A 22493-nucleotide genomic window follows, 5' to 3' on the forward strand; every position below is an offset into this window, starting at 1 on the left:
AGTAACAGGAGTTGTAGGGATTATTGTCATAGAAGATAACATTCTAGTGTACGGCTGCAGTGACAACATGGTGGAAGTTGTGGCAGATCACTACCACAACTTCATCTGTCTGCTAGAAAGAGCCAGGGAAGTAAATCTAAAATTAAATAACAATATTAAGTTGCTATTGACTGCAGCACCATACATGATATACTTGCTGACCTCCCAAGGGCTATGACTTCACCAAATATAAAAGCAATACAGCAGATGCCCACACCTAAAGATATTAAATCGGTTCAGAAACCATTAGAATTAGTAAACTATCTGACAAAATTTCTTACAAGCCTCTCAGATGTATGTGAACCCCTGCAGCAACTAGTGGCAGTGATGTAATGTGGAAATGACTACTTCAGTATGACGCAGCCATCATACATATCAAGGAGCAGGTGACCAAATATCCCAGCCTGAAATATTACCTTGTGAACCAAGAAGCATCACAAACCATTTCAGTAGAAAGTGACTATAAACCACTGGGAAACATTTTTTGAAAGCCACTGCTAGTGTCCCCAAAACACCTTCAACTCATGCAACAAGAAAGGGACTGATATGTACATAGCTGTCTTCTTATCTAGAGCAGAGCAGCCTTGCAGCTTGAAAATACATCAGCTGAAGAACAATATGAGATCCTCAATCTGACAGAAATACAGAAAACACAGAAATACATAAAAAGCACCAACCTAGCCACTTATATGCCAGCTTCAAGCAGGGTCTAAAAAGTATCAGAGACTAAATTATGTAAGACAAAGATCTACAAATGTTCATGTCTATCATTCTGTCAGGATGGCCAGGCACCAGGGGAGAAACTCCACCTGCCTCTCAGGAATACCAGAACTATGGAGGCAAGCTAAGCATACCAGATGGTGTCATATATAAAGGCAATTGAATCATTATTTTCAGATCACTGAGAACAGAACCTCTCAAGAATACATTGGAGCCATTTGGGATTAAAAACATTTCTTTAGAAAACCACAGACACCTTATACTGGCCAAACATGCCCAAGGATATCAAGGATCTGATGAGTAGTTGTGATACATGTGGGCAAATACCGGTGACGCATCAAAGAGAGACCATGAAAATACACAGTATTCCTAACAGACCTTGTAGCAAAATAGGAATGGACTTTTCATCGCAAACCACGCACACAAGATCAGTATTGTAAACTACTCTTCAGACTTCTGGAACCAACATGAACAGACAGACACTACCACAGCACCCATCATAGACAAAACAATGGAGAATTTCAGAAGATATGGAATTCAAAAGTGTGAAGTTAGAGACAACATACCCTACCTTGCTTGCAGTGAGTTTGTTCAATTTACCTGGAAATGGGAGTTCATTACCATATCATAACCAGTCAAATGGCAAAGATGAATCATCCATTACAATTGCTAAGACTCTACTAAAAAAAGCTCCAAAAAGCAAAGAAAATATATGGCAATTTTTTTTTTGAATGGAGAAACACTCCAACAGAAGGTATTTATAGCAGCCTGGTACAATGCTTGAAGTCAACACATACTTGTACCTTGGTGCCTCTAAGCACCCACATTACTACAATTGGCAGTAGTGGAAGGAGTAACAGATGAAAAGGAAGAGACACATGTGAAGGTCAAAGCCTACCAACCAGCTAAAGACCTACAAGAACTACAACTAGGAGACCCTGTCAGGATCAAATTATTTCCTCAGGACAAATCATGTACTTTGAAGTAAGCTACATGTGTGAAACAGACACATCCTCTTTAATGTAGTAGCTGATAAGCATATATATCTCCAAAACCGTAAGTACATTTGACTGCTATGACCACAAGATACATACATGAAAATGGAGGCCAGTGAAATACTTTGTCCCTTGAGACTTGATCAGCAGGACACGGAAGGAGTATAGGCTGATCAGACACCAATAGACTTGGAACAGAGTCTCAAAATATCACACCAACACAAGAACTAAGTGCAAGGCAGACTCCTTTTATCACAAGAAACACTAACACTTGTTCAATATCAAACTACGTCCGAGATACTCACAGTTGGTTGTACAATACTAAGGCGTGAAAGTTTAACACTTGAAATCCAGAGGAAAATACCTTAGTTAATAAGCAAATTAAGAGTTACTTAACCAAAAAAATAGTTGGTGTTAAGTTAGATATATGATGATTCATTGGTTAGGAGAGTATAATAAAACATGGAGTTAGTAAACAGGTTATGGTATTCAAGTTTAATTTTGAAATCTCAAATAAATGTGACAACAGATGTTAAAATAATTAGTTTTCCAATTCTATAACAAGAATCAAATCCATATACTATAGATGATGAAATTCCTATATTATATTCTATGAAAAGATGTGTCTATTGTATACTATGGTATGTTGGCTGAGGGATGAGTGAGGAAAGCTGTGAATAGCTGTTACAGCATGTGGCTTGTTCCCAGTGGCAACGGCAGGCTCTTTATATCAAATCCAGTGTGCCTCTTCACAAGACTGATTCTTGACTAGATTACACACTCAAGAGAATGACTCATAATTTATGCCAGCAATTTGTTTTTGTCTCATATGTAGCTAAAAAAATAAAAACCCACAGCTGCTTACTACATTCACAATAGGGGCCCTGAACCCGATCCCAGTGAGTCAATTGCTGTCAATGGGAGCAGGATCAGACCTGAAAACAAGCAAAATCTTGCATCCTAAAGAAGAAGAGCAAAGAATTATACAATCACATCAGAAACTAAAATATTTAAGATGCAGCCTCACTTCTCATGGACATCTAGTCACTGGGGAAAAAAATCATGTGTCCAAAAAGAATTAGGAAAAAATAACAAGAACCATCCCACTTAGTATTTTTATTACTCTTCTGATTTGAATATATGTCTTAATAATCCTTTTTTACACAATCAAATATTTCATCTTATTATATGTTATAAACACTCCATCGTAGATTAAAATGATCGTAGCTATTAAGCCCTTCAAAAGGGCTATTATGCAAATAGTATTTTAAGTATAATACTATTTCATACAACCAGGAGCATTGAAAGATGAGATTAGTTTAATTGTAAGGAAAAATACAACTTTTTGTATACACCATAGACAGACAAGTACAGTGTACTTTCTATTCAGTGCAGAGACTTTTTTTTTTTTTTTAAATCAAGGCCGAGAGAGCTGTAGTAAACAAGCATCCTATCAAGCAATTCTCTTCCAGATAGAATGAGGAGGAAACTTGCATCTAAAGCATGACTGTTCCTAATTAATTATCTAAATAACAAATGCAGCATTATCCTGTAAGCCGTACAAACAATTTTATTGTTCATCCTCAGTATTTGATTTTTAATGGAGTCATAATCCAAACACTTTCAGATTGTCCATCTGGAGCATATAAACAGTTATATAAAACTATTTACTGGTTTTTAAACTCTGGTAAATGCAATTTGCCTATTTTGCAATGCCATTATGTTGTTATCTGAACATTTAGCTCTAGCTTAATACCCATGTGTTGAAAGGGCCTGATTCTGAATAGCTTTGGGCAAGGTGCATGTGTTCAACTCTCACCAATGCCAGTCAGTATCTCCTTGGATTCATTAAGGACCTGGCAAGATAGGGCTCTAAACTGGCTTTTGGAGACTGATGGGGAGAAAATGAACGGCCATACTTATTACTTCTTCAGCCACTTTACACAGAAGATTTGCCCATGCTGTTGAAAGGTCTCAAAGGAGTTCATTAGAAACTCCATTACTGGACTACTATTTCTAGGGCTTGTGACCTTTGGTGAAAAATGTAGATCTGTGGCCTACAGACACATTTTGCAAATTCATGTTGATGTTACCAAACTGTTCAGATACATCTTTAACATGTTGAGATAAAAATGATTTTATTTTTTTACTTTTTAATTCACCAAAAATGTTTAAAATGTTCATTTTGGTTTGACTCAAAATATTTTTCTTTTACTTTTCAAAATTGCCACTGAACTGAAAAATGCATTATTCACTCAGCTCCAGTTATTTCTTTTGCAGCATTCAAAAAGACAATCAGCTTTAAGGCCTGATCCACAATCTCCTGAAGTAGAGGGAAAGACTCCCATTGACTTCAGTAAGCTTTGAATCACCTAGTTTGGTATACAATTTTTTGGAGTCTTACAAGTATAAGCATTTATCGCTTAAAAATGTTAGATCAGGATTTTTGTTTTGAGGTTCATCTTATGTGAATCAACTACCATAATAAAATGTATTGATTAGCAAACTTGTTTTAAAACTAAAGTAAGTGAGACGGTTCAATAAAACAATTTCATGCTGTGATAACACTGCACATAAGAAAATGAAGATCTAATTATGCGTGTGTCTGTGAGAGAAAGCTTTTTCACCACCACAAAGCACATGCATATACTTTACATCAAAACTACTTTTTTTTCCCCTTTCACTCCTGGGGTCAAATTCAGACTTACGGTGCAGTGTCCCATTAGTAACTACCTGGGCTGATCATCAGTACATATGAACAAACAAGGTACTTACAGCATAGGTAGATGTAAACAAGGGAGGTTGCAGCTGCTGAAAATATGCATTTTGGTCCCACACAGTTTCTAGGGGACAGTCCTAACACAGGCAACAGCAGCAGAGCTCCATCTCGCAATCCAGAACTTCTGGCTGTGCTTGACCTCAATGAATTGTTGCACAGAAATATCAGTAAAATTTGCCTGGGGGGGAAAAAACCATGAAATCAAGGACTAGGGAAGCCATTTTGAAAATGGAGGAAGTAGCAAATGCTCTTGTCTAATCACAAGAAAAGGACCTAGCAGTGTGGAGAGACTCTCAGAAATACCACTTGCTTCTAGGAAAAACCTGTGATACTGTACCGCCTTCTAGTTATCTAGTAGCTTCCCTTCTAGGTAGACTGATTCAAGTGGATTCATTTACTCCTTTTTTTCCCCAAAAATTACATTTTCTCCTGACTCCATGTAATAAAGGCGAGACACACAGGAGCTCAGAGATTAGCACAAGTCTCCTTATGTCCAAGCATAAGTAACCGAACATACACACACACTTCCCAGGTGTTCAATAAGTGCACCTGGCCTCATTCAGTGTGTCTATATATCTATCTTTGTAGGTACTTACTTGGTTCTGGAGAGAATAGACCTCAGTATGGATGCAAAAATGGGTATTAACAAAATTATTATAGTTTACTCTGATGGTAGGTTATTACAAATTTGGCTGCCCATCTACTCAGTTTTAAGAGACCTCTAAAATTACTTTTATACCCACAATGCTTGAAGACTATAACAACACATGCTTATGTTTTTGGATGCTTATTTTATTAAATGAAATGTTCAGGCTTATTAAAGAAATCCCAGGAGGCTACTGGTGCTGAAACAATTTTTATACCGGGGTGCAGTAAGCAGAAACCATGTATTTGGGTTGTTGTTACTACTTCAAACCAGGGGGTGCGGCAGCACCTCTAGTTCCTGCACTTATGCAAGAGGCCTCTCCTTGTCAGCCGAAGACAAGCCTCAAGTGTCAAAGCAGATAACACCCAAGTGTGTTAATACGGACTCTAAAAAGCAACTTTTATGACTTCTATCTTGCTTTAATTTTCTATACTATTTTCTTTTGTGCTATATTTTAGGAAATGCATATAAAACATTGGTTTTTGTGATTTATAATATTTAATAGAAGTTTTAACTGCAAATTGTGAATGTTATAAATGGCAGATCATAGCCAACCAATTGTTTTCTCAAAAAGCATGACACAGCAGTCTTGTGTTAAGATTATAAGATTTTATCTCAAAGAATAGACTTTATAAAATATTTATAGTTTAGGAGAATTCCTGCTTTTAAAAGAACACAAGGATGCAAAAAGGAATGATGCATATGAGATATTACCAGAGCCATAAAACTAAGGTATAAAAATTGGCTTTTCTTTACCCTCCTTTGCAAGAAGAAAGCTTCAGTTTTAAACCCCCCATAAATTATAGAAATATTGAAAATAATTCCTTTTAGAAGCACTCTGAATACTTACAGTTGGGGAATATTCTGTAGAAAATCACTGTAACTTCTAAATTCACATTCCTGCTTAAAGGTGAATACTTCGTAATTCTATAAATGCTTAAAATAGCATGAGCCTCTTGAGATGTACATTTGCAAATGTTTTGCATTTAAATGTAAACTTTGAATGTAATACCTTCCTAATAGCATTGCTATATAAGTGGTATGTTGTTTTATGTATCACTATGGGGTCCTAAGACCTTGCTATAAATGGCTGCTATTGTAAGAAGTGATCTGAGTATAGAGTCTTTATATTCATTGGGGAAATAGTAGTTGTTGGGCAATGTTTAAGCATCTCCATGAACAAACTCAAGCGCTACCTCTCTAACAATGGCTATTTTAAATGTAAAGCCCCTCTTTAAGAATTAAGTTAAATAAAGAATATTTTGAGAACTGGAAAACTTTTATAACTAACATAAGGATTTTTCGACTTATTTGAAGCAAAATTGCAACTCCTCCTAAATGCTAGAAAAACTCAAAATATGTCTCAAATAATGGATTGAATAGAAGAAAAAAAGTTAAAACTCTAACTTTAAAGATGCTTTGAGAATTTCCTGCCACAAGAACAAAGGCGATTAGAAGTATGCTGTATGTGTATTAACATATTTATGAGCTTGAAAATATTACTACAGACAAACCCACAAAGTCACTGAGCCAATGAAAGGAAGACAGCAGTTACATTTTCTATCCAAGCAAAACTTGAATGTGTGTTGTCCTTCTTCTGTGAAATTAGAGGAAAGAGATGGGTATAATGCCTCTCTCTGAATTGAGAAAACAATTTAGCAGCACTCTCTGCTAAGAACTCCAGGCAACAGTCTCATCGCTATCTCTCATCTCTGCTCATCCCGTCTCTCTAAGGCCTGGTCTACACTATGAGTTTAGGTCGAATTTAGTGGCATTAAATCGAATTAAGCCTGGACACATTCTCACGGCTAAGTCCCTTTTTTCGACTTAAAGGACCCTTTAAACCGGTTTCTTTACTCCACCTTCGACAAGGGGATTAGCGATAAAATCGGCCTTAGCAGGTCGGAATTGTGGTAGTGTGAATGGAATTTGACGTTATTGGCCTCCAGGAGTTATCCCACAGTGCTTCATTGTGACCGCTCTGGACAGCGCTCTCAACTCAGATGCACTGACCAGGTAGACAGGAAAAGCCCCACGAACGTTTGAATTTCATTTCCTGTTTGCCCAGCGTGGAGAGCACAGGTGACCATGCAGAGCTCATCAGCACAGGTAACCGTGATGGAGTCCCAGGATCGCAAAAGAGCTCCATCATGGACTGAACGGGAGGTATGGGATCTGCTCGCCATATGGGGAGATGAATCAGTGCTAGCTGAACTCCGTAGCAGTAAACGAAATGGCAAAAATATTAGAAAAGGTCTCAAAGGCCATGAAGGACAGAGGCCATAACAGGGACGCACAGAAGTGCCGCGTGAAAATTAAGGAGCTAAGGCAAGCCTACCGCAAAGCCAGAGAGGCAAACGGAAGGTCCGGGGCAGAGTCGCAAACATGCTGCTTCTACACGGAGCTGCATGCCATGCTAGGGGGTGCAGCCACCACTACCCCAACCGTGTGCTTTGACTCCTTCAATGGAGAAACACGCAGGGAAGTGGGTTCGGGGTACGAGGAAGATGAGGATGAAGATAATGTAGATAGCTCACAGCAGCAAGGAAGCGGAGAAACCAGTTTCCCCAACAGCCAGGATATGTTTATCACCCTGGACCTGGAACCAGTAACCCCCGAACTCACCCAAGGCATGCTCCCAGACCCTGAGGGCACACAGGGGACCTCTGGTGAGTGTACCTTTGTAAATATTACACATGGTTTAAAAGCAAGCGTGTTTAATGATTAATGATTAATTTGCCCTGGCAATTGCGGTCAGTACAGCTAGTGGAAAAGTCTGTTAACGTGTATGGGGATGGAGCGGAAATCCTCCAGGGACATCTCCAGAAAGCTCTCCTTCGTGTACTCCCAAAGCCGTTGCAAAAGGTTTCTGGGGAGGGCTGCCTTATCCCGTACGCCATGGTAAGACACTTTACCACGCCAGGCCAGTAGCATGTAGTCTGGAATCATTGCATAACACAGCATGGCAGCGTATGGTCCCGGTGTTTGCTGGCATGCAGACAACATCCATTCCTTATCACTCTTTGTTATCCTCAGGAGAGTGATATCATTCACGGTCACCTGGTTGAAATGGGGCAATTTTATTAAGGGGACATTCAGAGGTGCCCGTTCCTGCTCTGCTGAACAGAAATGTTCCCCGCTATTAGCCACACGGTGGGGGGGAGGGGTGAAGTGACCATCCCAGAGAATTGGGTGTGTGGGGGGGAGGGGTGTTTGTTGGGTTTGTGCTTCATGTTAACCCGGAAACCGCAGCCACTCCTTTTACATTGCAAACCCATTTTAAATGGCCAACCCAACGGGTGCTTGGTATGGGAAATGAGGGCGCTACTGTTTGAAACCATTCCCACATGTTAAGAAGGTTAAAAAAGCCAAAAGACTGTGGCATACCATGGCTACCTGCAAGCCGAAATCTGTTGCCTGGCACTGCGTGAGTGATCTCTCACACCAAACTGGCAGGCCCTCAATATAAGAGGAAAAATGCGACCTTGTAACGAAAGCACATCTGCTGTGTAATGTGAACAGCAAAATTTAACGTGAAAGAGTGTACCCATTGTTCTCTAAAATGTCTTTTTTAACCACCTCTCCCTTCTCCTCCACCAGCTGCAAATGTTTCTCCTTCACAGAGGCTAGTGAAGATTAGAAAGAGAAAACGGAGGACATGGGATGATATGTTCACGGAGCTCCAGGTGTCCTCCCACGCTGACAGAGCACAGCAGAATGCGTGGAGGCAGTCAATGTCAGACTACAGAAAAGCACAATATGAACGAGAGGAGAGGTGGCGGGCTGAATCGCGGGATGAACAGAGCAAGTGGCGGGCTGAAGATGATAGGTGGCATCAGCTTGCAGACAAAAGGCTGCTAGACATCAAACTGATATGCTCCAGAGTATGGTTGAGCTGCAGGAAAGGCAGCAGGAGCAGAGACCACCGCTACAGCCCCTGTGTAACCAACAGCCCTCCTCCCCAAGTTCCATAGACTCCTCACCCAGATGCCCAAGAACACGGTGGGGGGGCCTCCGGCCACCCAGTCACTCCACCCCAGATGATTGCCCGAGCATCGGAAGGCTGGCCTTCAATAAGAGTTAAAGTTTTAAATGGCAGTGTGTCCTTTTCCTTCCCTCCTCCCCCACCCATCTCAGGCTACCTTGGCAATTATCCCCCTAGTTGTGAGATGAATTAATAAAGAATGCACGAGTGTGAAGTAACAATGACTTTATTGCCTCTGAAAGCGGTGCTCGAGGGGGGAAGGGGAGGGTGGCGTGGTTGGTTTACAGGGAAGTAGAGTGAACCGGGTGGGGGGGGGGCGGAGGGTTCATCAAGGAGAAACAAACAGAAGTTTCACACTGTAGCCTGGCCAGTCACAAAACTCGTTTTCAAAGCTTCTCTGATGCGCACCGCGCCCTGCTGTGCTCTTCTAACCGTCCTGGTGTCTGGCTGCGCATAATCAGCGGCAGGCGATTTGCCCCAACCTCCTACCCTGCCATAAATGTCTCCCCCTTACTCTCACAGATATTGTGGAGCGCATAGCAAGCAGCAATAACAATGGGGATATTCTTTTCGCTGAGGTCTGAGTGAGTCAGTAAGCTGCGCCAGCACACTTTTAAACATCCAAATGCACATTCCACCACCATTCAGCACTTGCTCAGCCTGTAGTTGAACAGGTCCTGACTACTGGCCAGGCTGCCTGTGTACGGCTTCGTGAGCCATGGCATTAAGGGGTAGGCTGGGTCCCCAAGGATCACGATAGGCATTTCAACATGCCCAACGGTTAGTTTCTGGTCTGGGAAGAAAGTCCCTTCCTCCAGCTTTCGAAACAGACCAGAGTGCCTGAAGACGCGAGCATCATGTACCTTTCCCGGCCATCCCACGTTGATGTTGGTGAAACGTCCCTTGTGATCCACCAGGGCTTGCAGCAGCATTGAAAAGTACCCCTTGCGGTTTACTTAGTCGGTGGTATGGTGCTCTGGTGATAAGATAGGGATATGGGTTCTGTCTATCGCCCCACCACAGTTTGGGAATCCCATTTCAGCAAAGCCATCCACTATGGCCTGCACGTTTCCCAGAGTCACTACCCTTGATATCAGCAGGTCTTTGATTGCCCTGGCAACTTGGATCACAGCAGCCCCCACAGTAGATTTGCCCACTCCAAATTGATTCCCGACTGACCGGTACCTGTCTGGCGTTTCAAGCTTCCACAGGGCTATCGCCACTCGCTTCTCAACTGTGAGGGCTGCTCTCATCTTGGTATTCTGGTGCTTCAGGGCAGGGGACAGCAAGTCACAAAGTTCCATGAAAGTGCCCTTACGCATGCGAAAGTTTTGCAGCCACTGGGAATCGTCCCACACCTGCAACACGATGCGGTCCCACCAGTCTGTGCTTCTTTCCCGGGCCCAGAATCGGCGTTCCACGGCATGAACCTGCCCCAGTAACACCATGATTTGCACATTGCTGGGGCCTGTGCCTTGTGAGAGGTCTATGTCCATGTCAATTTCCTCATCACTCTCGTCGCCATGCTGCAATCGCCTCCTCGGCTGGTCCTGGTTTTGCTTTGGCATGTCCTGGCTCTGCATATACTCCAGGACAATGCGCGTGGTGTTCATAGTGCTCATAATTGCCACGGTGATCTGAGCAGGCTCCATGATCCCAGTGCTATGGCGTCTGGTCTGAAAAAAGGTGCGAAACTAGTATCTGACGGACGGAGGGAGGGAGGGAGAGAGGGGCGAGTGACGACATGGCGTACAGGGGATTAAAATCAACAAAGGTGGCTGTGCATCAGGGAGAAACACAAACAACTGTCACACAGAATGGCCCCCCCAAAGATTGAACTCAAAACCCTGAGTTTACCAGGCCGTTGATTTCACGGAGGGAGAGGGAAGCAAATGAATACAGAACAAATCTATTTTTTACATCTTAAGCTGGCAGCCGACGGTGCAGCATGACTGATAGTCCTCGGCATCTTCTGGGTGCTTGGCAGAAAATACTGGGCACTTGACAGAAAATAGTGTACTAAGACTGATAGCCATCATCATCAAGATGGTTCGATAGGACTGAGCATGTCTGCCCAGGTGCCCATGATTGAACTGCAATATGACGACGATGGATATCAGTCTTAATACACCATCTACTGCCGAAAGGCAAGGGGCTGCTGCTGTGTAGCAACCCCACGTCTGCCAGCACCTGAAGGCTACCAGTCATACTGCACCAAAAGGCAATTAGTTAGCTGCTGCTGTATAGCAATGCAGTACCATGTCTGCCGGCACCCAGATGACATATGGTGACAGTGAGCTGAGTGGGCTCCATGCTTGGCATGGTATGTTGTCTGCACAGGTAACCCAGGTAAAAAGGTGCGAATCGATTGTCTACCGTTGCTCTGACGGAGGGGGAGGGGCCTGACGACATGTACCCAGAACCCCCCGCGACACTGTTTTGCATCATTCAGGCATTGAGATCTCAACCCAGAATTCCAATGGGCAGCAGAGACTGTGGGAACTGTGGGATAGCTACCCATAGTGCAATGCTCCGGAAGTCGATGCTAGCCTCGGTACTGTGGATGCGGTCCGCCGACTTAATGCACTTAGAGCATTTTATGTGGGGACACACACAGTCGGCTGTATACAACCGATTTCTATAAAACCAACTTCTATAAATTCAACCCAATTTCGTAGTGTAGACATACCCTAAGCAAGATGGCTAAGAAGAAAGCTGCCACAGAGCAACATCAAGAAGCAACATTCCAATTAAACACTGTTTCTTCAGCATCAGGTGTGAGATGAAACTTGTCAAAGCACTGGCAAGGAATTTGTTTTAATTTTTTCTTGCAAAGATTTTAATGGGATATTGAAATGCTATTGTAATTTAAGACATTGACAGCTTCTCCTGTTAAACCCTGATTGTTAGATGGTGTATTCCTGAAAAAGAGACATAAGCCAACATTGGTAAACAGAGAGAAATAGTGGCATTTAATTTGAATTTATGATTCTTAATACTCATTGGTTTGCCTGTCTGAAGACAACTCCTTTAATGGCTCCTTTTATGTAACTGATCTGAAGACTTTATTTGGTTTCATGGGACTTATTTCAGACTACTCATCATTGCATTTTACTAAAATGTTTAGTTTATCCATAACAAACCAAACAGGATTCATTAATCCCTCGGAGGAAGTTCTTTTATTCACCTATAATTTTTTTCATTGTTTCACAGAACTCACCACTAATTTGGGAGTCTAGTGTAACTTGGTGTTGATTTACCTCTAGAAGTGTGCCAGCAATAGAGTCAGGCCCACTCTCAAAGGTGTAATGTCCTTCAAAAGCACTCCTCAGAAAGATATCCAGAGAAACTGTAACTGAAGTAACCACTGTTTGTTGTCTGTGTCCTCTTTTAATTAATTTATTTAATAATAAAATAGTCATAATTGATAAGTGTGATTATTTTGCTGTTCTTCAATCATAGTGTCCTTTAATGATTGGCCAAAAAAACTCATGTGATTCAAATAGTGGGAGTCACATCCCTGAATTGGCATTAAGACAGACAATTATTAAGATCTGGCCTGCCATTTCTTGTTTCTTTAGACTGTAAGTTTTAGTAATTTTGGGGTAAAATTACTTGGTGTTCAACTTCAAGTACCACTTTCTGCCCCATAGCTCCCATCACCCATAGTATCTGAGCACTGTAATATCTGGGTAGTCGAATAGTGAAATCTGGGCCCCACTGAAGTCAATGGAAACTTTCCCATTGACTTCAATGGGGTCAGGATTTCACCTTAAGTAAAGTAAAGCCCAAGTAATAGCACTATATGCTGGTACATAAGAATGGCCCTACTGGGTCACACCAAAGGTCCATCTAACACAGTATCCTGTCTTCCGACAGTGGCCAGTGCCAGGTGCCCCAGAGAGAATGAACAGAACAGGTAATCATCAAGTGATCCATCCCCTGTCACTCATTCCCAGCTTCTGGCAAACAGAGGCTAGGAACACCATTCCTGCCCATCCTGGCTAATAGTCATTGATGGACCTATCCTCCATGAATTTATCTAGTTCTTTTTTGAACCCTGTTATGGTCTTGGCCTTCACAAAATCCTCTGGCAAGGAGTTCCACAGGTTGACTGTGTGTTGTGTGAAGAAATACTTCCTTTTATTTGTTTTAAGTCTACTGCCTGTTAACTTCATTTGGTGATCCCTAGTTCTTGTGTTATGAGAAGTAGTAAACAACACTTCCTTATCTACTTTCTCTACACCAGTCATGATTTTATAGACCTCAATCATATCTCCCCTTAGCCTTCTCTTTCCCAAGCATCATCTCATCCATGCATTGAGACTCTGCAGTTCTGCCTGTCTAACTGGCCCTGTGCGTGGAACTGGGATCATCTCAGAGAATGCTACCATGGCGGTCCTGGACTTCAATCTCTTATCTAGCAACCTAAATTTGGCCTCCAGGACCTCTCTCTTATCCTTCCCTATGTCATTGGTACCTACATGTACCACAACCACCGGCTCCTCCCCAGCACTAAACATAAGTCTATCTAGATGTCTCATGAGAGCCGCAACCTTTGCACCAGGCAGGCAAGTCACTATGCGGTTCTCCCGGTCATTGCAAACCCAGCTATATATGTTTCTAATGATGGAATCATGCATTACTAATACCTGTTTCTTTCTAATAGCTGGAGTTCCCTCCCCAAGAGAGGTATCCTCAGTGCAAGAGGATACCACAATATCATCTGGAAGGAGGGTCCCAACTATGGGATTGTTTCCCTCTGCTCTATTTAGATGCTCTCCTTCCTGGGGACTTTCATCCTCCTCAACAGCATGAGGTTGTCAGACCAGGGGTGGGACCGTTCTACTGTGTCCTGGAAAGTCTCATTTATGTGCCTCTCTGTCTCCCTCAGCTCCTCCAGTTCAGCCGCCCTGGTCTCCAAAGCCCATACATGGTCTCTGAGGGCCAGGAGCGCCTTGCACTGAATGCACACATACGCCACCTGCCCATAGGGAAGTAATCATACATGCTGCATTGGTTGCAATAAACTATGTACCCCCCACTTCTGCCTGCATTATCTTTTTACTCCTGCAGCTGGTTTCTTTGTTGTTGTTCTGTTTATATCAAGGGGGTGTTTTTGGCTTTTAAATTTAAAGAATGTTGAGTTCTAGCCCCTGCTCACACTCCCCCTGGAGAACTCCCTTGCAAAACTCCTGTTAGCCGCTCCTGTTCGCTAGGTCCTCTGGTCGCTTAGGAGCAGGGCCGTCTCTAGTGATTTTGCTCTACCGCCGCTTCATTCTACGGCGGCAATTTGGCAGCAGGTCCTTCGCTCCAAGAGGGAGTGACGGCCCCGCCGCCAAATTGCCGCCGAACGGCCGGAGGTGCCGCCCCCCTCTTCATAGGCTGCCCCAGGCACCTGCTTGCTACGCTGGTGCCTGGAGCCGGCCCTGCTTAGGAGCGGGCTTTTTAAACTCCTGGTCTCCCTGAGTAGCCCCGAGTACAGTTCAAAGGGTATGAAAAGGTAAAAATCTACCCTACAAACCAGGACAGAACAGGTAGGTGCTGAATGCACTCACAGAACCACTGACATTATAGGAACTGATTGTGATGTTTGTAGCTGCATTGGAACTCAATCTACCTTTCAGATTTTGCCCGGGGGGCGGGAGGTAGGCAATTATATTTTCTAGATGAACATTACAAAAATAAACTTAACAATTACAGTTTGATAATAAGATACATATTTTAAAGAAGAAATGGACTAGATTAGATGATCTCAGTTTTAAGGGTAAGATTTTGTGGCTTTACAAGACAGAAACACTGACAGAGCAGCACAGATGCGGTCAGGGCCAGTAAACTTTTCTAAACATTGGTCCTGGATCAATGATCAGAAAAGAAAAATGTCTTCCCTTGAGACTTAGCAACATCTCCCATCTAGTAGTCACAAGTCCCAGCACAACCCAACAGAATTCAGGAACAGTTCTAAGGGTGGGTTTCTGCCTATTCTGGCAGAGAAGAGTATACAAAAAGTAGGAGGGTAGTTGTCTTCTTCCATGGAAGTGTGGGAAGGAGAAGGTTTGCTGTATGTGCATTCCAGGGAGAAGTACCTGAAAGTAAATGTGAGGGGACTGCTTGCATTATAGCATCCTGTGATGCAGCAAAATCACTGTATATATTTTACACACACACACACACACACACACACACACACACACACACACACACACACACACACACACACGAATAGACACACTGAGTCAGACCAATTTTCTATCTAGCCCAGTATCCTATCTTCCGACAGGGGCCAATGCTAGGTGCTTCACAGGGAATGAACAGAACAGGGCAATTATCATGCGATCCATCCCTGGTCATCCACTGCAAGCAGGGACTAGGGATTACCCAGAGCATGGGGTTGCATCCCTGATCATCTTGGCTAGTAGCCACTGATGGACCTATCTTCCATGACCTTATCTGTGAACCCCAATATAGTTTTGGCCTTCACAACATTCCCTGGCAATGAGTTCCACAGGTTGACTGTGTTGTGTCAAGAAGTACTTCCTTATGTTTGTTTTAAACTTGCTACCTGATTCACTTTCTCCACACCATTCATGATTTTATAGACCTCTATTATATCCCCCTTAGGCATCTCTTTTCCAAACTAAAAAGTCCCAGTCTTTTTAATCACTCCTCATACAGACGCTGTTCCATACTCAATCATTTTTGTTGCCCTTCCCTGTATCTTTTCCAATTCTAATATATCTTTTTTTATGATGGGGTGACCAGAACTGCATGCAGTATTTAAGGTGTGGGCTTACCAGGGATTTATATAGTAGCACTGTGATATTTTCTTTCTTATTATCTAACCTTTTCCTAATGATTCCTAACATTGTTAGATTTTTTGACTGCCACATTGAGAGGATGTTTTCAGAGAACTATCCACAATGACTCCAAGACCTCTTTCTTGAGTGGTAATATCTAATTTAGACCTCATCATTTTGCATGTATAGTTGGGGCCTGTGGATCTCTTTGTCAGAGGATGTTGTGAAGGCCATGACTATAACAGGGTTCAAAAAAAAGAACTAGATAAATTCGTGGATTAGCCAGCATGGGCAGGGATGGTGTCTCTAGCCTCTGATTGCCAGAAGCTGAGAATGGGCGACAGGGGATGGATCACTTGATTACCTGTTCTGTTCACTCCCTCTGGACACCTGGCATTGGCTACTGTCAGAAGACAGGATACTGGGCTAGATGGACCTTTGGTCTGACCAAGTATGATCATTCTTATGTTCTTATGGATTATGTTTTCCAATATGCATTTTTTGCATTTATCAACACTGAATTTCATTTGCCATTTTGATGCCCAGTCACCCAGTTTAGTGGCATCCCTTTGTAACTCTTCAAAAGCTGCTTTGGAATTAACTATCTTGAGTAATTTTGCATCCTCTGCAAATTTTGCCACCTCGCTGTTTACCCCATATTCCAGATCATTTATATATGCTCATATAGAATGGGCAAATTCTGTTCTCCTTCACACAGAGATAAATCTGACATAGTTCCATTGACCTCAAGAAAGTCACTGTAGATTTACACAGAAATTTGCACCCTTGGATGTTTCACTTGAATATTACAATTTGCATTTGTGATGGGATGTAAAGACCCTACAAGGGAATGGACACTAAAGGGTGTGATAAGGGAGCACTCACCTCCCCAGCTGCAATCTACGGGCAGGCTAACAACAGTAGAGATATAAGGCTGAAGCCCAGGTGGAGCAAGGTGGCTGCTGGAGAGACAGAGAGCCACAGTGAAGGGGGTGCCCACAGGGTCAGACCAGAGGAAGCTGCTCAGAGAAGTTTACCAGCCAGGAGGGACCTGCAAAGCCAAGACAGGAAGCAGCCCAGTGAAGCATTAGGAGAGTTAAACACACAAGTCACAGATTGCATCACCCAGGGTCCCTGGGCTGTGGCTGGGTCCCCCTACCAACCCTGAACAGCTGGGGGTAGTGACTGTCAAGGGTGGCAACAATAACAGGAATATTAGATTTCACCTTTGTGTTCACTTTTTAACTTTCTTTACTTTCTACCCTGTTGAAGAAAGGGGAAAAAACCCGTAAAGGGGGCAGCACCAGAAAGGGGGTTAGGAGAGGCCCTGAGAGAAATGCTCAAACTCCTGGGACTATTGAGCAAAGGTCCACTACAGTGGCCAGTAGAAGTTTGGGTCCGGAAAGAGGAGAGACACAACTCACCCACCTGGAAGACAGGAGTTACAGATGACACTAGCCAGAGATAGGTTCCCATCCATGAACCAACTAAGGGAAACTGAGGCAGGGATGACCACCATTCCCTGGCATATCACCAGCCCTGCTACAGGGTTGAGGTCCCTCTGATACATACATGCTTTTAATAACTGCAAAAATGTGGTTTCTCTAACATGAAAGATAACCATCACTTGTGACTGCAAAATATATCCTTTTTACCATGTATCTAAATAATTTATATTATCTTGAATCTACAATTTGGTAACAACCTCTCACACACTTGTAAAATGAAATCTTAATCTGGTATTGGACTGTAGTTTAGTTAATGTGCTTTCTCTTCATGTTACATTCACACTAGGGGTCTAATTTATAAAACTTCCCAGTATGGACAATTCTACTTTCCTTTCACGCAGCTAACTGAGAATGCTTATTCAATGAAGGCGTGTTTAAAAACTTACCACAAAAGAATATAGTGTGATGCATACTGCTTACTTATCACAGACTGCATCTAATTATACCTTAATGTGGCTTATGGGAAACAAATATGCCTCAGGTTAGTAAAAAGAGGACATAATTCTTAAATCATGCATAAAACCTAAATATTGGATTTTACAGACCCTATTCCAACGAAATACCTAAGCACATGCCTACCTTTAAGTACATGAGTAGTTCCACTGAACGCAGCAGGGCTATTCACACGCTTAAGATTAGACATGTGTTTAAGAGCTTTACTAGAATGGGTTTGATGAGCCTAACCCAAATTTCACTGAAGCCAATGTGAGTCTCTTCACTTACTTTGGTGGACTTTGGATTAGGCTTTACACGCCTGTACTGTGGAGAGGAGGGTGCAGAATGAACTCTAAACCTATAAACATGGGGTCAGGCCACAGCAGCAACCTAATGTATTGTTCCTTGTGCAACTATACAAGAATTCCTACCCACTGAATTATTATAGGTGCAGAACCAGTGACTTTTTATCTAGCTTATCCCCAGCGCTCCCATCCACAATGGCATATATAGCTCTAGCATGATGCCCATGACCCTAGGTCGCAGGGAGCGAGGAAGCTTACTGAAGAGCTGCTCAATCCACAAGCAGACAATTGGGTTCCTCAATGAAAAAAGGGGGCCCATCCCCATTTGGTGAATTTCACCTGATAAAGACTATGTTCCCACCACTTTCATCCAGTGTTGGGAAAAAAAGCAGAGAGAAGACCAGGACATACAGAACTGAATATGAAAAACTAGCAGCCTTGTGTTTCAAATATGAATGGTTAGCTTAATAAAAAATGAGGAGCGGTAGAGGGGCAGGCATTCTTGCTAGTGAGCAAAAGCATGCGTGGTTCAAAATATATTGCAAATGTTATTGAAGTGAGATGCTGAGGGGAAAGTATTTGACTTCATAAAAAGTTCATTTTTATTCAAACATCGCGTAGGCATACTGTGAGGAAACAAATCCTATAAAAAAACCAATAGGAGTGCAATAATAGAACACATACTGTAGTGCTGGATTCAGACCCAGCTCGTCCCTTATGCATATACCTTCCCTTATGCATTCTATTATATCATCCCTTATGCATCCATATACCTTTATTTGGATGGCATTTGACTAGTAAAGGAAAAGAAACTTATTATAAGAGCTGCTTTCCACAGAATATTAGAGCTATATTTCTTAATAAAATATAAAATAACAAGGGTGAAAAAAGGAGCTGGGAGAATAGAATAGAAGCATCCTCCCAATGGGATTCACACAAAATAAAAGTTCTGCACTTGGCTTTAGAGTGGTTAAGCACAGAGAAGTTCAGTTGCTTAATCAAAGCTGTTGGAAACCTTTGGGGACAGCAAATTTGAGCTGGAAATCTCATGAGACTAGGTTTGTTTGGGGGTGGTTTCTTTAAAAACCAGTATTTCCTTCTTCAGCTCAGACCCGTAATACCACCAGAGCAACCCTTTTCACACCGTTTTGCAGAGATGTATGCTTGCAGCAGCATTTTACCTCTCTGGCAGCAGGTGCAGCCATGGTCTTAGTTTCCTTCATACTGTCAGCAAATTCCTTCCAACTAGTTGGTTAGTTAGTTTAGCCCTGTGGCCAAACCAAAATAAACCCCTGCCTACCAAGGTGCCTTGCAAAAGTGCAAAACCTTCATCCTTCAGGATACGGGCTCACAGGTGGACTTTTCCAGTTGGATTCCTCCCATAGCACTTATGGTAGAGAACCACAAGCAGATACTACTGTCCTCAGTAAAGCTGATTAAAATCCCTGCAATTTTCTTTTTATGATAAGGACAAATTTTTATTTCCCCAGGTGTCAGGCTCTGGGTTTGAGGTGGTCAAGCCTGGTGATCAGAGCCATAGTGAAGAACAGATACAAGGGTCAAAGCCAGCAATATAGTCGGGACCAGGTCGAGAGAAGCGCTGAAACCAAGATTGGGCACAGGCAGTAGGTCAGAGGCCAGACAGAAGCTAAATCAGAATCGTAGTAAGAGTCCAGATGCAGCCCAAAGATCAAATCTGTCTGTGAGTCAGTCGGTCAGGTGGCAGGTGCAAGACTGGAGCAAGTCAATAACAGGTCTGGAGCAGGGTTGGAGTAGGGCAAGGCAGAGGCAGGAACAGGAAGTCTAGGGAGCCTGTAACATTGCAAGGCAGCAGGAGGGTTCTTAGCTGAGTACTACTATTGCACAGATTAACTTGCAGTTCTGGCAGGTCAGTGAAATACCTGCGCTTGGGGATCATCTGACCCAGGCCTTACAAGGGATAGGCTGCTGCAGCGTGCCTGAGTGCTGAGTCACTGAAGGCTCTGCTTACAGGGTGAGCCAGTTCACATGAGTTGCTGCCCCATGCCTGAGTGATGAGTCCCTGCAGGCTCTGTTGGAGGGGTGAACCATGGCCCCCTCCTTATGCCATCACTGTAAATGTGAACAGGGTAGTTGTCTGTGATGTGTTGTATAGTTTGTATCTTACCACAGTTGCTACCATCACTGCCTCTATTGCAGGACCACAACCCACAGTACCTGGGTGTTACCCTGGATCGGTTGCTGAATTATCGTCAACAACTTGACAACTCCAAAAAGAAGATAAAGAGATGGGTAAACATCAGCCAGAAGCGCTTTGGCAAATGATATGATACACAAACACTTCAAACATCAGTACAAGCCCAGGTCTTGCCAACAGCAGAGTATTGCATGCTAGTTTGGTGCAACAGTTTCCGCAACAACCCCATTGACTCTGAAATCAATGCCATACTCGGGATTAGTAGCAGTTCTCTCAAATCAATGCCAGTACTGTGGCTCTCCGTTTTGGTGGGCGTCATGCCAGCCAACATCAGGCAAGACACTGCGAGTACAATGAGATCCTGGCCGCTCCAAACCTGCTGATACACCAAGACCTCAATTCACTGCTACTCTCCAGACTCAAATCCAGGAAGCCTTTCTAGATCCACATGTCAATGCTACAGGCCAACGGAAAGGATAACAGCATTTGCTGGCTCAAATTGTGGGCTGCTTGTGACTTCGCAAACCAAGACCTCATTGAAGATCCAATGAAAGAAGACCAGGGATTCTGCCTTCCCCATAGGCAGTGGACTGCACAATTAATTGTGTTCAGACAACTCACAGATGGTGTGGTATTGCTTCCACAAATGGAAAATTACTTCAAGTAACACTTGGGGAACAGCATGTAAATGGTCATAAATTGCTTAATGAATCAAGCCAAAAGTTGCTTTTAGAAAACAAAAACCTGACGGAAAATGAAAACCAAATATACACACAAAATTAAGATGCAGATGGTAATTACTGCAGAATAGCTTTCGTCACTACTATAAATAAATTACAGGGGTGCGTGGGAGGGGGTAAAACAAAACCACCTCAAATATGCTTCTACAATAATTTTGCTATTACAATTGGTAGTGGTCCAAGGATGATAAATGTGCTCTGTGTCAATATTGTCTTGATCAGTATTATACTACTTGTATTACATATAGATTTATAAAGTAGCTTACTCTCCACTGAAGATGTTCCCAGGTACACCTACTTAAGCTCTACCTACTGTAGGCTATAAACCAAAGGTTAGACATAGAATCATAGAATCATAGAATATCAGAGTTGGAAGGGACCTCAAGAGGTCATCTAGTCCAGTCCCCTGCTCAAAGCAGGACCAATTCCCAGCTAAATCATCCCAGCCAGGGCTTTGTCAAGCCGGGCCTTAAAAACCTCCAAGGAAGGAGACTCCACCACCTCCCTAGGTAACGCATTCCAGTGTTTCACCACCCTCCTAGTGAAATAGAAGAGTTCTATTATATTGACTTAAGGGGGGTGTATTGTTCTTTTCTTTTCTGCTTAGAGTTAAGATGTATTATCTTTAAAAAGGCTGTAAAAATGCTTATTTTTGGTTGCTGATGTTTATGTTCATTACAGTATTTTTAATTTTTTACGGCTTCATTCAGTTGCTTTAATTTTGCGTGTTTACTTCAGTTATAGGCTTGATCCAAATCCTACTGTCTATCGATTTCAGTGGAGGTATGACTGAGGCTCAAAGTCATTTGGCCATTTCGGGGGATTAGTATTGAGCAATTAAGGGTTTGATTCCACTCCCATTGAAGTCAGTGGCAAAAGGACCCTTGACTTCCATGGTACAGTAAAAGACCCGAAGGCCCAAACCCAGCTGCCAGAACTTGGCCGACTTTAGATGATGTATGGAGTGAGGGCAAGGGTGAGAAATCTTCCCAGCCCAGACCATGGAGTGACTGCAGAACCACTACACAGGGCCTGTTTCAGCCAAATGACTGAATTAGCCTACGTGGGATATTCTCTTGCAGGGGGGAATGGGAGGATTGATGTAGAAAGACCCACGCCTACTTCATCCATTTTTTCCCCCTGCAACCTATCATATAGAGGTTCACGTGGAGCAGAACTCCAGTAGGCAGTCACACCTTTGGGCTGGCTAGCCACAAGATGCCTTCCCTTGAGCTGTACAACTGTACCAGTTTGACTATCCCAGGTCCTTCTATAGCTGCAGAGAAGGAGGCTGAATATTCCACTTAGTGAATTATATTGTTTTATTTTTACCAAGTGTCTTGCATCTATGCATTGCAAAGCACTTTT

General features: G+C 42.8%; 1 protein-coding gene and 1 long non-coding RNA gene across 4 annotated transcripts in view; one reads left to right on the forward strand and one right to left on the reverse strand.

The window, feature by feature from the left end:
- LOC112058734 (uncharacterized) overlaps positions 1 to 22493 on the reverse strand; it is a 467231-nt gene that overhangs the window by 315188 nt on the left and 129550 nt on the right. The gene's annotated exons all lie outside the window — the stretch shown is intronic.
- Positions 7265 to 20513, forward strand: LOC135983493 (uncharacterized). Its single transcript, XM_065595805.1, has 3 exons — positions 7265 to 7848; positions 8780 to 9063; positions 20361 to 20513. The coding sequence occupies exons 1-3, from the start codon at positions 7413 to 7415 to the stop codon at positions 20511 to 20513; spliced, it is 873 nt and encodes a 290-aa protein (XP_065451877.1). The 5' UTR covers positions 7265 to 7412.

This window comes from Chrysemys picta, chromosome 5 (assembly GCF_011386835.1).
Source record: "Chrysemys picta bellii isolate R12L10 chromosome 5, ASM1138683v2, whole genome shotgun sequence".
Classification (NCBI taxonomy): Eukaryota; Metazoa; Chordata; order Testudines; family Emydidae; genus Chrysemys; species Chrysemys picta.